Source organism: Paramormyrops kingsleyae, chromosome 9 (genome assembly GCF_048594095.1).
Source record: "Paramormyrops kingsleyae isolate MSU_618 chromosome 9, PKINGS_0.4, whole genome shotgun sequence".
Lineage (NCBI taxonomy): Eukaryota > Metazoa > Chordata > Actinopteri > Osteoglossiformes > Mormyridae > Paramormyrops > Paramormyrops kingsleyae.
The window spans coordinates 28904682-28921739 of record NC_132805.1 but is presented as its reverse complement, the minus strand read 5'-3'; the positions used below and the strand labels follow the sequence as shown (position 1 = coordinate 28921739).

Genomic DNA, 17058 nt, shown 5'->3' with positions numbered 1-17058 from the left:
CATTGTGATGCAATAATTGTAACGATGGCAACGCCCACTCTCACTGCGGCGGATCCGCTCCGCAGCCCTGACGGGTCCCTTTGCATTACATGTACACTATTATAAGTTTGCATGCCGTTCGCAGAAATGTCTAAATTTCACGCCTCGGGTACGGGATGACGGCGCCGGGGCCGGGTTGCTGTCACTATCAGATGCGGTTGCAGCGCTTGGATTCACTCCCAGCTTCGGTATACAGACAGCCGGGGTTTAATTCTGAGAGAAATTCGCACCATAACTAACATGAGCATTTGTCACTGACTATAATCTGATTTGATCCAATAACAACGAGGTCTGTGTCGCAATTTGTTGACTGTAGCCTCGTTATCGCAGAAGTTAAGTAAAGGTTTCGATTGGGCATTTTTACGTGACTATTAAACATTAGCCGGCTGCTTATATGATCCTGAACGCCGGGAAAGAAAGACGCGAAGGCGCAGCGGTAGCAGGATGTGCGCCGTAATTCCGCGGTTTCGGGCTGACCTGAGAAAGTCTCGGCGTCGCTGAGGGCATCTCTCGGGTCTCCAGGTGACCCACTTTCCGCCTGCAGTCCCCAGCAGAAAGATGCGGAAATAGACCGGCAAAGTTAATCGAGGTGGGCGCTTAGGGGGGGGTCGTGCACGGCAGTCTGGGCATGATCGGGGGTCAGGGCGAAGACATTGTACCCATGGAACTTTTACACATATTGAAATTCTCCTTTTGCAGTGTAGCCTCCCCCATCTTTGACTGTTATACTGTTATGGGTTCTTGGGGTTAAGCTAGTGAAATTCTTATATATATATATATATATATATATATATATATATATATATATATATATATATATATATATATATATATATATATATATATATATATATATAGACACACACACACACACACTTTGTGCTCCATTTGTTTTTCTCATGAAAATATCACTGCAATATTTTGGGTTTTTTTTTGTTTGTTTATTTATGTTTATATGTTTAATTGATGCTCATTTGGGATGAAAAGTCCTATGTGGTATTCTGGAAAAATCCAGATTTAAAGTAGATCAGTGAGTGGCACTCACAGATTGACTCTTTCTGTCGGTGAGGATCTCTCACCAGCTTCTCATCTCCATGTACAGACACTGTTTGCGAGGTGCTGATCTTACCTGCGCTTTTAGTGCCGTTTGGCGGTGGGAGGGAGGGACGAGGCGAGCAGCTTGCCGAGTGGGACGCGGCGTCGGGAGCAGATCAGGAAGCGAGCGGTGCCGGACGCGCCTGTCAGACGCTCCTCAGACATGCAGTTCTGGAATTTCCTGAGTTGTGCCTCCGGAGGTACGTGTGTCACCGCCTTGCTCTTGTCACACTGCCGCTAACAGGCATCATTCGACACCGTGGGTGGGGGCGATGTAGGCGCCCCGGGAGCCCGGTGATCAGCGTCCGGCTTACCTGGGTGTCGTTTGTAAACGGACGAGCGTGCTGGGTGGGGTGCAAGGGGGGGGGGGGCGGCATTCGTCATCTGAGCCGCACAAGCAGCCGCTTGCCTGGAAGTTCAGAGGGAGGCGGAACATTCTGGAAGACGTTGTGTTTTATCGACGCGCTCGTGGCTGTTTGAATACCGTTACAGATAATTTTTATGGACAGGCTCCCGTGACACGGTTTGTCCATATCCTTGGAAGTTTCCAGCGTGATTAGTCATACTACTTTGAGTACTGGCTTATTGCTGTGCCTAAAATCACGTTAACATTACACTACGTCAGGTAGGTTCTCAGTGTGAAATGCCGGACCCGTTCCCAGGTGTTTTACATGCAGGTAACTGAGTGATATCCTATTGTTAGCTTTGAAAAGTATGGCCCCAGACGGCTTTATTTAACACCACTGTTAAAGTTGTTTCAAGTTGTTGATCCCAGGGAAGGTCCCCCCCCACACACACACGTTTGGTAGCTGCAGGCTAATACCTGAGCTCAAAGATAAGGCAGAGCATGAGCCGGTATCACAGGATCACTTTCACTTTAATCTTATGACAAGACATATTAATGAAGGCTGCATTGATATAACCCATTCCAAGTGCCCAATGTCTTGGTATGATAGATAGATAGACAGACAGACAACTTTATTAATCCCCTGAGGGAAATTAAGGTATCATAGCAGGCAGGTACAATTATATAAAATTACAAGGCAGTACAATGCAATAACGGAGTAGAACAAAATAAAATAAAATACCAAAATAGGATACTGGAGTGACTCATAAGAGTAGATTAGAATAGTTCCGACATGGTGTCCGAGGAGTTTTCAGTGTCTTTACGGCGCTGCATGGCGTCCTCTGCATGTGACTGAGCTTAGTCAGTCCAATGGGAGGTAAAAGTGATGAAACGAGCTGAAAGAGCCACGAATGACACAGCAAGGTTTTAAAAATCCACCATTCATATCAGCTCAGCAGCCATCGCTGGAAAAATGGGCCCTGCGTGGCGTACTTTAAGGGTCAGACCCCAAATCGTAAGCATCAGGAATATTGAATCTTTTGCGGCATCGTCGTATGTCACTCTGAAAATGAGCATCGGCTACTTTACAGAAAATGGAAATGATGTAGGCAGAGAAAAATGAGGCCCCCGTTATTAGGGGGGCTGTTTACAGGTGGTGGAGTTTGTGGCTCAGTGCGCTGGACCTCTGTGCCTGTGATGGGAAGGTCGCCGGTTTGAGCCCTCTGCCGGTGGCTGCCCTTCCCTGCCAAGCTTGCTGTCACCTACGTACAGTATGTGTCTCTGTGTGTCATGGAGAGCAAGATGGCGTAGGCAGAGAGAATTTCCCTATGGGGATCAATGATTTTCATCATCTTTATTATTGTTAGACTTTTGGCCATTTCTATGGGATAAGATTATTCTCACCAATATCATGTTATACGTATTCATTTTGCCTCTTCTTTTTCCGGCTATTAATTGCATAGACAAGACGCCTTAAGCTGGTTATTCTCTAAAGATAATTGCCTTCTTAGATATCAAATATGATTTTTTTAGGGCAGCTGACTGGCTCAGGGGGCTGCAGGGTTTGGCGTTTGAGCTGTATGTGTGGAGTTTGCATGATCTTCACATGTTGTGTGGGTTTCCTTCAGGTCCTCCTGTTTCCTCCCATAGACATGCAGTCAGGATAATTGGTGTCTATGAATTCCACGGGGGTGGCATGGTGGTGTGGTGGTTAGCACTGTTACCTCACACCTCTGGGATCCAGGTTCAAGTCTCCACTTGGGTTACATACATGTGGAGTTTGCATGTTCTCCCCATTGTTGTGAGGTTTCCTCATGGTACTCCAATTTCCCCCCCACAGTCCAAAGACATGCTGAGGCTAAATTGCCCATGAGTGTGTCCTGCGATGGACTGCCCCCCCCCCCCTGTCCTGGGTTGTTCCCTTCCTCGTGCCTGTAGCTTCTCGGATAGGCTCCAGACCCCCCACAACCCAGAAGGATAAGTGGGTTGGAAGAGGGATGGATGTAAATTCCCCCTTGTGTATGATTAGTATCTGTGTGTATGTATCCCCTGCAACAGACTGGCATCCTGTCCAGGATGTACCCTAACCCTGAGCTGCCTGGAGTAGGGGTCAGGCATACAGTAAATGTGACCATGATAAGTGTTTGGATGATGTATAGGTCTGTGTTGTTTTCTGGATATCATTTAAGTGGAATGAATCATTTTGTATCAGCATCTGTGTATGGAGTTCGGATAAGTGGACGCGCATGTATTTTTGAGAACTTGTGCGGCTTCAGAGCAGCATGATTTGGAGGGAGATGATGTTGGAGCTGACGGTGCAGATCTGAGATACACCTCCAGGCTCCTCGGGGTGGGTCCAGCCCCGGCTGCATTCATGCCGTTTTCAGCAGGATCTCTGCAAGCTTCCTGGGCTTCCACCCATGGCCCAGAGCTGCTCATCCTGGGAGACTCTGTCGGGAGCTCCGTGCGAGTGCGGGCCGGGATGGACCGACGTCCTGTTTGGATGCCCCGTGTGTCTCATCCTTGGCTACCTGGAAGAGATGGGTTGGCACAGCTCAGAAGGGACATGCGGGTCATGGAAACAGATGGATTGATCTTCCACACCGGCAAGCTGAATCTGCAAAGTTTGTAAACAACGCCAGATCACAAGATAAATCAGTTTCAAGAATCTTTTAAGCTATTTAATTTATATCATCCCATCTCATAATCAAAATATTAATTGAAAACATCAAATCTAGCATAAGAATAGTAGTTACATAAAATGAGTATATATTTTACTGATAACTGTCATCAAGAACATTCCGTGATACCATCTCGGGCCGACTTCCAAGCCCTTACTGTCGGAACTTCCTTTTCTGGCTGCTGTGTTTGTATGTGTGTCAGTTAAGTTTGCCGTCCCCAGTGGCTTAACATGACCCCAATGATGGTGCTCTATGGGCAGCATGCAGAGCAGATGGGGTCGAGTCTGCATGAAAGAGTGAGTGTGTACACGCTTATTCTTGTGCTCACGGTTCACACAGTTAGGGTTGTTTTGATGTGTCGGATTTTGGCAGCAGCTGGCGAAGATTAGGGTTAGCAAACACTGACCTCTCACCGCGTCGCTGCAGAGTCCGCAGCTGAGCGTGAGATGTCCACACGGCCGGACAACCTGCCGAGGGCAAAGGGTGTTGATAAAAAGGGAGATTTTTTAATTCTGGCTGTTAATAAATCCACTGGTAGCCTGTAAATGCTAACAGAGATGCCACTGAGGTTAGCATCCTGGATAAATAAAGATGAAATCCTTCATAAATAAGTATTGTCTGGAATTAATGACAGTCGAGATTCAAGGAAGGTTTGTGAATAACATGTATTTGCGCAGTTTGCCATTGGTGTCCATGAAGTGACACCTGATGGATGTTTATTCACGTCCGTTACCGCATGTGGTCAGTGAAGGTGACCAGTGTGTGGTTGGTTTGGTGTGTGGTCTCCTGCCCTCGTTCCAGTCATTCCCTGGAAGCCGTACGAGTGAGTTACTGATTCTGCAATAAGTGAATAACAGGTTATTGAACTGAAACTCCCTTTCTGATGTAGATTAATGCATGTAAATGAGGTTTGTAACCATAAATTAAATCAAATCAGAATTAATTTAATTCAGTCCTGTGTAATGCACATGAGCGGCCTGTTTTACTGCACTGTGGATTTATCAAAACCTTTCACTTGATTATAGTCCAAATGTCTGGATATATGGCACTTGGAAATCTTGGAGTTTTTATTTATTTTTATTCTGAGTCTGCAGCTACATAGGCACTGTTGTCACTGAGATTAGAGCCATCCATGACAGTGGTTTTAGGGACACCAGCTTCATGACTATCTCTCGGTTTAGGAGACCAAATGTGCCTTTTGGTGAGACACTGTCACCTGGGAATCTGGCATACGGAGGGTGATGCGGGCTCATCTTAAAGGGCCAGTGTCCCGTGACGGTGGCAGCACACAAGGCCGGCTTTACGGGGAGGGTAATGTAGGGTAATTAGCATCCTAATATCTGATTGCTTGCAGCAGAGTTAGTAGCTCATAGTTATGGTGTTTTTAGGAACACTTTGAGTTGGATGTTTCACCAAAAGAGGAAAATAATTGTCCCTTATTTTAATGTTTTCTGTAGAATTCTTGTTGATGATGCTTGATATTTCAGCCTGAAATTTGTTTCTGTAGCTAATCAGCTCATTTTTTTAAGCTGAATCTTGTCATGTGTTTTTGACTGACAGTGCAAATATATGAATATGTATATCACAGAATCTATAGTGGAATGAAAAGTCTTTGGTTGAACCTGCATCAAATAACCATAAATCCTGAGATAAAGGCGGCACACCGAAATTCCTCCGCATCCTGTTGGTTCCCTCATCCATTACCGCGACACTTATTGTCCTGACAGCTTGATGTTTGGATGTTTCCATGTGAAGAAATGTGACCATCTGATCCAGTGTTAGCTCTGCCTGGCTGACTCTTTAAATGGGGATTATCCTATAAGCCTCCTAGCACAACCAATCACTGAGGGCCCTTGATGTCCGCAGGTGACACTGGGCTGTTTTTTATGATGAAACTCGTCACAGACCCAATTTCCCTTTATCCTCCCTGACAGGCAGAAAAGTACAGGACTTCTTGTAGCTTGCGTTACGGATCGTCTGTCTCGAGCGCTCATCGCTCATTAATAATGGAGCTGTAGTTTTCCAGAAAAGGCCTTTTTTATGGGAGTCCTGTGTCCTTCCACTTAACAGGCTGGGAATGGGGGGGGGTGTTTTTGTGGCCTGTCATTCTTAGTGTGCATCTGTGCATTTTGTTCATGTACGGATTTACCGCCTTACTCGAGACCTCAGCTGCAGGTCTCGTAATTCTGTGTTTTTTAAGCATTGTCCCAGATATTTTACTCGCACACTTAACCGCATTTTCACCCAAACATTATTATAAGATTTATCTCATATGACTTTCACCTCTTCAGTTCCACAAGCTGTGACTGGACAGACTCTTGTTCATCGGCGTAATTATAATTTTCGCTGCCATTTCATAAGAACAGATGCTGCTTCAATCGAAGAGACGTCCCGTCATTTAAAATCCATCAGTGGTCCTAATTAATGACGCATGGATTATCGCTTGTTCGATGTGTTTTTAATTCCGATGGTCTGCCTGGCTCTGTGCAGGCAGGCTGTCTTCTCGTATTGATGAGCGGCTGATATGATCCAAGGTGTTTCTGAGGAACTCTCTTCACACACCTTCATCGTCTTTCACATCCTCTGGTCAAAAATACCGCACATGCGCAGACGTCTGAGCTACAAATCAGGCAGGTAATTGTTTGTAATTCGTTGTAATTTGGTTTTTTTTTTGTACCTTTGGTTCATGTGAAACAGTTCAGCAGAGAAACAAAACAGCACTGAAAAAAAATGTTATGCGATGTCTTATTTTGAATATAAGTATTTACCTGAACAATCTAATAGTTAAATACTTGAAATATTTGTTTACTTTTCAGGCACTTGGATATTTTGCACCTATCTTGATATTTTCTTCAGCAGAGATGCACTTTTTATGTTTTCCAGTTGGCAAATATTGATGTGAATAAATAAAACCATAATTCATTTTGACTTTGTCCTGACTTTTAAAAAGTAATTTAGAAATGTATTATTAATATCGATTATAACGATTCAGTGACCTACAGCATGTTTCTCAACCATATTGCCCAGCCCTAGTGTTAAGTCCCCCCAGTGTAAAGGCCCCATGCAATCGAGGTTAGGGGCTGTGCTCACTGCCTGCTGATGTGTGTCTGCAGGATGCCCCCGGCAGGGGGGCACTTCCTGGAGGCTTATTGTTCCCTGAATGCCCCCCCCACCAACCACCCCCGGCTGCACTGGCCAGCTCTAGGTCCACGTCAGCTGGGTTTGCTGCTCTAAGCTGACGGAACTTTCAGAAACACTGTAACTGGCAGAAAATCAGAATTATTTTTTTTTCCCTGTTTAGATATTTTAAGAGGATATGGAAATGCTGCAGTGAGACATCAGACTGTGTGAGAAATCAGAGCTCTGTTGTCTTGGTGAACAATTCCCCAGAGAGCGTCTGGCCCTAAAATCGCAGAAAGGGAAGCATCACCTCTAGTGTCGTCCTGCCCCAGTGGAGCACAGCAGCAGGGGGTGTGATAATGCTGTTTGTCCTGGAAGGATGCGTGCAGGAATTGCCGGGGTCAGCGCCGGAAAGCTGTCAGGATGAGCTCTTCCTTTGTCGTTCTTCCTTACTGTCGCGTTGGTATGATGCTGTCGCCGCGGGCAACGTCGTGGTTACCGCTGCCTGAACTCCCGCCACCCTGAGGTCTGCTCTCCCAAGTCATTTATTCAGAAATCAAATCTGCAGCCAGGCCATTTTCCTCCTGAACTCCCTGACCGTCATGAGATAACGAATCCTGTTTTCGTCAGTTCCAAGGAAAAGCCGTGGATTCGGTCGGTGTCTGCGCAAGTCATCAGCCTGGATTCATGGTTAGGATGGATGGATGCTGCAGGCGTTTTCAGGATGAGAGATTTTTTGTTCCCCCCTGATTGATCAGGGTGCAGTTTCTTCGTATGTCCCGCACGCTCTCGCTCTGGGCTTCAGGAAGCTAGCGAACATCCGCTAAACTTGTGTCTGTTGTGGGGGGGGTCCGTCCTGCTCCCCCTGTCATGTGTGCTTTCCGACCGTCCGTCCCTAGCTCCGTCCCTGCCCCCCACCCCCTGCGCGGGTGCCTTGCTCCTGCTGCCTGTGGTTTCGTTTGTGGTTCTCGCCTAAATTATTCAGGCTGCCTCGGTCTCATCTTCTCGCTGCATTACTGAACTCAAAAGCAGAAAATGAGCAAGTTGCCGTCGTCATGCCTGGCTTTGCTCTTTATCTGGACTTAGTGCTGTTTTTACTCTAAAATCATAACATCTCAACAGATCATGCTTTAACGGAAGGGCCGTTTAATGGTAAGTATCTCACGCTTCACTTAAGCTCGTCCCTTGAGTATCTCCTTGCTTTTCTGATGTCCCCTAAGCCAGTGTTTGCAAATCCGGTCCTTGGGGACCCTCTGATGGTTCCCGTTTTTGCTCCCTCCCAGTTCCCGGGTAGACAGTCCTCCTACTGCGAGCCGGGAGGAAGCAAAAACATTGGCATAGTGAGAGCAGCCGCTGATATGGATGATGCATGCAGAGAGCCATCAGTTATGGTGAGATAAGATGAAGTCCTGCGTGAGTCTTTGTGTGGCTGCCAGGGAGGCATCAGGAAACCTCAGCACAAGGTGAACTTCCTACTGTCTAACCTCTCTGCAGAATCGCAAGATCAGAATATGCTCATCCATGCATGCATGCGTAGCATCTGAACAAAACCGTGATATAAATTCATACAAATTTTAATTGGTTCTAAAGTAAACAGCTTGCTCATTAATTATCTTCCTATATATCGCACTATAAGATCCATGGTGGCGAAAAGTGCAGCTTTTAAACCTATCCACCATAAAGTCTTCCTCTTTATTGCTTTGCTGTGTGTTGCAGGAGTCAGGATAAACACAGTGTGCCTGAAACAGCTCTATCATAACCATATTCTGCCACCACACTACGCTGAAGCCTTGTTCACTCGCATATTTAATGCTTCTTCATTATTACTCCTTAATTAAATATTCATGTTTACAAATTGGAGAATAAGCCCTCTGCAGGCTCCTTAGTGCTTTCTGCATCCCGGATTTATGCACCATTACAATTAATCTGTCAGTTAAATGAATCATTTTGCTTCTCCTGCTATTACTGTATTTATGCTGAACTGATCATCCAAGGCTCCGGCTGTGTCTGTCTGTGCCAGAGCGTTATGCCTGTGGTCATGTATATATGACATTGTGTGGACACAATGTCCCCCACAATGTGATGATAACCTTTTATTTTGACCTAGTAGGGACATTTTTTTTTGGTCCCCACAAGTGAAAACTCAATTTTATAAAAATCTATGAATGAAATCAAAAAACTAAAAATGCCAAAACTCTTGTGTTTTGTTACTTATGGTTACGGTTAGGGCTGGGTGGGGTTACGGTTGTCATAGTTGGGATTAGGGTTCTTCCCACAATGAATGGAGAGTCCCTACAAAGATATAGGTGTGTGTGTGTGTGTGTGTGAGGAAGTGGCACAGTAGATAACGCCTCTGACTATGGGTGAGTAGATTCTGGCTTCTGCCTTTGACTCCAGACTGCTGGAATGTCACCCGTTGCCTTTGAGCGAGACCTTTAACCCCCCCCCAGTTGCTCCTGTTGCACTGGATACACGGCTGACCCGGCACTCAGGCTAGCTTTGCTTTCACCTCTATATGCGCGTGTTTGACTCAAACGAGAGAATGGTATATGTGAAAAGCAGCACTCCAGTGTACCTGTACCTGTCTGCTATACTACATACAGTACAATGCTAACGGACTTTAAGGGATCTGGCAAAACAGTCCGGTATATGACCTCTTTGCTTACTGCATCCCTCCAGCTGCGAGTGTCATTTGCCGACGCACAGCGTGCCTGGTGATGGACAGCCACACAGACCAATCAGTGTTGCCTGCTGTTACACCATGCCTATTTACATACCGTGACTATTAATAATCGTATCTGCGCTGGATATCGACAGGACGCCACACGCCTTGTAGGCGGAGCCTGCATGTCTGTTATAGCCAAACAAAACTACAGCTAAAAGCGGCCCTGGGGACCAAATTGTTTGTCTGTTATAAGTAAAATTCTGTTATATGCAAGTCCGCTATATCCGATGCTTTTTCTGCTTTTTCCGCAGGCCAGCAAAAAATATAGATGATATTCCATTATAAGCGAGTCCACTATAATGGGATTTTACTGTATCTGTGTTATATATAGAAATAGAAGTAAAAATAGAGAGCTTTGTGCCTTTGCAGTACAAGAAGATTAAGGTGCATTTCCCTGGTCTTTCATTTCCTTTTGTGGGACGTGTTGGTTGAAGCTAGAGGATCAAAACAGGGGGGCTGCATGTCTTCATAAATGCAACTGATCAGCAGTCCTGGTGTCTTCTGTGAATCCTGCAGAAAGACTGCGAGTTTGTCCCTGCAGTTTCGTCCCCGGTTGAGGCAGAGCTGAGTCGCTATGGAAGCTAGTTCACAGATAGTCTGAGGGCCTTTGAGCGAACGCAGAATTTCTGCCATCTATATGCCGTTTCCCACACAGCAGCTTCACCACCACTAAATAAATATTTGGACGAATATCATGATTAGAAAATGTGAAACACGTTTCGGGACGTCACTTTAGCTGAAAGACTGCAGATCTCAGGGTTTCTCTGAAATGAGGCACATTCACCAGACGTTTATCAGAATTTGCACGGCAGGTTTTTCCTGGTGTAGTTTGTTGTTGTTTGTTCCTCCTTCATTGACTGCATGGGAAATCGTTTTGTGTCTGTGGGTAAATACAGCTGAATCTGCAGTGAAGCGTTTGGCTGGGGTGTGACCAGCTGTCTTCCTGACGTCACTAATGCGATTTTAACGCCCCTGTCTTGTACTGCATAGCTTCCCAATGAGACCCCTTGTGTATGCGCCCCTCAGGGGTATTATACTGCTAGGCTGAGTCATGTGGCACAGGGTGGGGCCATTGTGTTTGGGGTGCCAGTGGGTGTTGTGGTAAAGAATCTGCAAGGGACGAAAAGCAAGACGCCCATTTAGGCTCAGGCGAGGAGGTGAGTGAGGAGGCCCCTCCCCTGATGAAAGCTGCAGGACAGCGGCGTGTGATACAGTTGCAGAGCAGAGTGACCTCTGACCTCTGCTGAGTGTGAATGCGGTTCCCCCCGCATCTGTCAGAGTGTCTCACTGATCACTGTATGTGGGTAGTTCACCAGCTTGGGGAGCTTCATCACACCACCATCATCATCATCATCATCATCATCATTCTGTACCATGACGCTGTAATGGAGGAAGCCTGACCGAAAGCTGCCACATCCATTCAGCATCCTTGCGTGGGGCTGGGGGTGGGCTGTGTCACTGGATGAGCCCCCCCCCCACGCAGAGATGGCTAACAGGTGCTGTGAATGATCCAGCTCGGATGGAAACAGGGCAAGAATAACACTGCGTTCCCCCCCCCCAATTGCTGGAGGGCTGATTTGACCCCCCCCACACCGTTCACTGCTGGAGGGCTGATATCCCCCCCCCCCTTCCCCCAGTCACTGTCCTGTACGCCTGACTGACTGTTCTGCTCTTCTCCTCTCTTGCAGACATTTCCAGAATATCCTTCTACACAGGTGAGTGCAAACTGCCTGTGAAATGATGTAATGTCAGAGATGGGAAGGTAGTGTGACCTGGGTTATTAGGGGTGGGGGGAGTAGGAACAGGTCCAGCGCTTGATGGTGAGGAAAGGCCAGGAGAGGCAAGACTCTGTGGGAGAGAACAGGACCAGGACAATACGCCTGATCACATGACTCCCCCGCAGAAATGGCCACGCCTTCCCGTCAGCGGCGCGGTGGGTGTTACTGGTGATGCTGGGTGGCTCACCTCATCCTAGATACGCTGTCGGTAATAGAAGATGGCCGTGCGTGCATGTGTGTGTGTGTGTGTGTGTGCATGTGTGTGTGTGTGTATGTGCGTGTGCGTGTGTGTGTGTGCATGTGTGTGTGCGTGTGTGTGTGCGTGTGTGTGTGCGTGTTTATCCTGTCACCTCTCCTCTGGTCAGATCCACACCAGGTTGCCATTTAACCTCACGAAGCTCACGTACGCAGCCTTTACACAAAGCTCACGTACGCAGCCTTTACACGAATCTCACGTACGCAGCCTTTACACGAAGCTCACGTACGCAGCCTTTACACGAAGCTCACGTATGCAGCCTTTACACGAAGCTCACGTACGCAGCCTTTACACAAAGCTCACGTACGCAGCCTTTACACGAAGCTCATGTACGCAGCCTTTACACGAAGCTCACGTACGCAGCCTTTACACGAAGCTCACGTACGCAGCCTTTAATATGGTTTTAGGGGGAAATATTCAGTATAAAATATGAGCCTCACCTGGATTCGCTTCTGCAGATGGACAGACGGGTGAGGCAGCGCTCTGGGGATGCGGGTTGGGATTCCACCACTACGGGTCCCTGCCTGTTTTCCTATATAAAATAAAAACAGGCCTCCCTCCCTCCCTGACAATGAGCTTTCCAGAATAGCACATGCAATAACCTTACATACAGTCCATTTTCTTTCTTTTTTTACCCTTGATGATGAAAGAGTTTGACTGAGCTGCTCTCAGTACTGGAAATATTTATTGCTAATGCATTGACTGGCTATCTGGACATTTCATTTAGTCATGGGGAGTTTCCTCATGAGATTTGTTTTTTTATAGAGGACTATGGAGGCGCGCAGCAGGCATCTTGAAACCGGGTCATCCTTGTTTATAAAGTGACCTGGCCTGTTATCTGCACAGTTGGGGGTGACATGCTTACTGGAAAACAGCATCACATCAACGGCCAGACGACAGGCAAAACTGTAGCAGCTGGGACTTAAATGCCCACTGATGACATCACAGGGGGCACGTTTTGGTAACAGAGAGAGCTGCGTGTGGTTCTGATAGCGAGAGGGTGCAGGCGACAGGACCCAGCTGCCACATATTTTCTGGTAAGCTGAATATTTTCAGGCAGAGTTGCCTAGTTTTTTGACTGCCCATTTTCACGGGTGTCTCCTTTCTGATGGCATTGTGCTGTTTATATAAAGCCTAACCCAGCCAAGTCATGGCTCTCCGGGGTCTCAGATGCCCTGAATCTCTCCTGTAGCTCACCATGACCGGCACACTGTGTAACCTGGCTTATCCATGACTTCTTGTCACATGATCGGACTGTTACATTATGTGCTTTGTTTACCTGGCATGTCGTGTTCACTGTCACTGTTGTCGTCCCCATCTAAAGGCACGCTGTCCCGTTATGTATCCGTCTGGTTTTTAATAGCCGTCCCCTTGGGATTTTGAAAGCGTCGTCCACACCTGGGCTCTCTCCTGCTGTGCGGTACAGAGAGAATTATGCTGTGGTGAGGTATGATAAACGACGTTTACACCAAGATTAACGCTGATTCAGCAGGATTTCACACTGAGTTTTGATTAATCATTTTGATTAATGAGAGGCTGCAGTGGGACGGGAGGGGGCGGGGGGGTTGGGCATGGTGGGTGGGGGGGCAGGGTACTGGGACCGGCCGGGTTGGGGGGGGGGGGGGGCTCCTTTCCCCTCTGAATCCTATCCCTATTCACACCCATGGCCTGTCCTCTTCTGACACAGCTGCCCTGCTTAGTGTAGCCCAGTCATTAGTTGTTCTAGTTACTAACCAGTTCAGCCACAGGATTTATCCTGTTAAAGCTTAACCCCCCCCCACCCCATGCTTAATATCATCCACTGCTGGCCTCATATTATGGCTCTGAGTAGGTTTTCTGGGAAATGCTCCCAGCAGAGAATTTACGTTGAGACCATCCCCAGATATTTGTGGAAAAAACGGATCAGAAGATCTGGCGGGCTATGGAAAAATAATTACAGGACGAGGCCCCTGTCTCCGTTTTACAGGGAGCTGTTTGTCATTATGGCGGTGACATCGTCTTGTGGGTGTGACCTCAGATGGGCACAGGGGACACACTACAGTGAGCAAGCTTCAAAACGAATTTCCTGTGATGCCTGAGCGTTTTTTTATTGGCTCTCACTCAATTCAGTTCAATTCAATTAATTTTTATATAGTGCCTTTCACAATAGTCGCCCCAGGGCACTTTACATACATGTATGTGTTGTAATACATTCCTGCATAATTTGTACAGAATAATTCAAAAACAGGGAAAAAGAAAGACAAAGAAATGAAAGAGAAAGTCAGATGACAACAGAGGAGAGGAACTAAAAACTCCAGTGTAGAGGTGCCCCAATGCGATATTCAGAGCGGTATCTGCACCGATCCATACCTAATTAGAGGGATCGGGTATCGGCCATAAGCGGAGACTCTGCTTTTAGTGATGGTGGTGGAGAGAACTAAATGTTCAGAAGTGTAATTGCATTTCACTAGAGTCGATGGTGACAATGCCCAATTAACAAGTTTTTTGCACGTGAGGGCGGAAGCACAAGCAATCAGTCGAAACATCTAGTGAAAGCCCATCACATGCGTACGCAGAAATGCACAGTTTGACTGCATAGCTTGTGCTTTATGTCACTGCCGCAGTTTATGTTTGCTAGCGGCCTGGAGCCCACACACAGTGTTAACTAAATTATACAAATAATAGACTCATGTAAGAGTAACCATTAGCTGGAAGATTGGTAGTAATTAATAATTCAGTGTGTACATATGTGTGTGTGTATGTATTTGTTACATCATCTTACAAAGTTAGGAAAACAGTATTTAAGTTAAGTATTTAAGCTCGATGTTTCCGTAAACGCAACAGAATAATCTCAGTTTCCTACCCACAGTGACACACAGCTTTTTAATTCAATACTGGTATCGGATCGGTACTCAGGATTGACCGGTACCCAAAAGCCAGTTATTGGTATCGGTATTGGAACTGAAAAAGTCAAACTGAGAACCAAGATCAGCTGCATTATAGAAAAAGAAAATGTGTGTTTGCTTGCTAAAAGCCAGGTGTGAACTGTGATCAAGGTCAAAGCCGAAGTCCATCAGTGAGTCAGTTCTCCACGCAGCCTGTGTAGGGTGCTGGAATGAAGTCTGCACCCATGATGTTAAAGTTCGTAAGTCACACCCACCATGTTCCCCTTCTGTGGGCCGTGTGTAATGCCCTGGGACCAGTGTGGGTCTGCTGCTCCAGGTGAGGAATATGCTGCTTTGTTCCTGTGTTTCTCCTGCGGGATCGCATGTAACATAAGCTCTCCATCCCGTGCTCGGTGTGCCCACTGGCGCCCCCTGCTGAGCCCTGGTGACCTTGACCCTCACTGGAATCTCTTCACGCTGAGACCTGCTCCTAGCCCGAGATGGGCCTGCTGTGTCGCCTCAGGCCCTCCCAGAGTATACACCGTTCCGTTGCTGCATTCTTTTTTTTTTTTATTTTTAAACCAGGGAGAGTTTTGTTGCACAACATATTTTTTTGAGGGGGGGGGGTTAGATCAGTGGCCTTTTTTAAAATTTCCTTTTAAGGAGCAGGTGGGTGTTTATTGCTTAGCTGATTCTTTCCAGATGTGCACTAGCGTCGCTCTAAGAACAGCGCCACCTCTGGGTGGGTCAGCTTATGAACTATGAAGGCCAAGTCGGAGGAGTGCTGGCGTTCGTGTCCTGGAATTGCTGAAGTTAGATAAAGAAATAGGTTCTGGAAATGGTTTTAGTGTATAATAAATAAAGAGATTACTTAGATATGGTAATTAAATGTGAGCAGCCTGTTAGTATGCAGCTCTGATTAGTCAGTGGTGGTGATGATGGGTGGTTATGTGTGAAGTCATTAAGGGGGCTTGGCGGTTAAACAGTTAACCCGCAGTCATTCGGCAGGTGCCACACGTGCCTGGGCTCAGCCCCAGAGACGCCCGTGCTGGCTGTGTTCACGCTAAGCCCCGCCCCTTAGTTGTTTGGTGTTCCTGCTAAGCTCCGCCCCCCAAGATACACATGCTGGCTGTATTTCTGCTAAGCTCCGCCCCACCCTGGAGACACTCATACTGGCAACATTCCTGCTCTCATTGTATTTGTTTACCTTTCGCCTGTGCCAATATCTTCCCGTCTGACTCGGGGGGGGGGGGAGAAACGACCTGTGATTCATGTGAGGGCGGCGTGGGCTTTGTGGTAACAGGACGTGACGTGGCCAGGCGCGTGTGCGTGTGTGTCTGCGTGTGTGTGTACGTGCCGGAGCAGGATGCGCAGGCCAGGACAGCGGCCGCGGCCCTTCCTGTGACGGCCCCGAGGCCCGGAGAGCGAGTCGTGTCTCAGGACTCTGCCTGGCCGCCCATGCGCTCCAAGGGCTGCGGGTGCGAACCTCAGCGAGGGCCCAGGGCTCTCTGTTCCTGCTGGCCCTCGCTGTCCAAAGGTAGGCAGACGGGCGGGTAGGTGGGCGAGTGAGATGGCGCCTGGGTGCAGTGGGAGATAAGAGGCCCCACGGCACCGCCTCCTGAGGCCTGGGCTGGGTTTGAGGGGGGAGGGCCATCCACCCGTCATGTGCTTCAGCTCTGATGGTAGCTGCTATAAGCTGTTTGTCTGCGTTTGTTGCAAGCTGCTCAGGTGCCGTGCTGTTTATGCAGATGAGGGTTACTGCTGTTTCCTGATTGGTTACTGTGCTGGTTTAAATAACTTTAGTCTGTCTCTGTGTCTCTATGTCTCTGTCTGTGTCTCTCTGTCTGTTTGTGCATCCATGTCTCTGTCTCTGTCTGGATCTCTCTGTCAGTCTATATATCCATTTCTCTGTCTGTCTCTATCCATGTATCTCTTTCTATCTTTTCTATCTGTCTCTCTCTCTTTCTCACCCTGTCTATCTCTTTCTCTGTTTCTGTCTCTCTCACTCTGTCTATTTGTGTCTCCCTCTCCCTGTCTCTCTGGGTCTTCCTGTATCTGTCTCTTTCTGTCTCTGTCTCTCTTTCTATCCCTCTGTGTCTCCCTCTCTCTCCCCCTTTCTGTGTCTGTGTCTCCCTGTATCTGTCTCTCTTTCTT

General features: G+C 47.3%; 1 protein-coding gene across 7 annotated transcripts in view; it reads left to right on the top strand.

The window, feature by feature from the left end:
* The first annotated feature begins 1212 nt into the window (after window positions 1-1212).
* The window catches only part of LOC111844688 (focal adhesion kinase 1-like), a 57454-nt gene continuing 41608 nt past the window's right edge, over window positions 1213-17058 (top strand). For 5 of the 7 annotated variants that reach the window (XR_011993111.1, XR_011993110.1, XM_072716735.1 and 2 more), the window contains exon 1: window positions 16327-16441. Coding sequence is in view for 4 of the 7 variants with exons in the window: in XM_072716735.1 (XP_072572836.1) it covers window positions 16363-16441 (79 nt within the window). In the remaining 3 variants the exon portion in view is untranslated. Of the gene's footprint in view, window positions 1335-8229; window positions 8434-11694; window positions 11722-16326; window positions 16442-17058 lie in introns of those variants that run through there. The other 2 variants (XM_072716732.1, XM_072716736.1) reach the window with 2 other exon arrangements.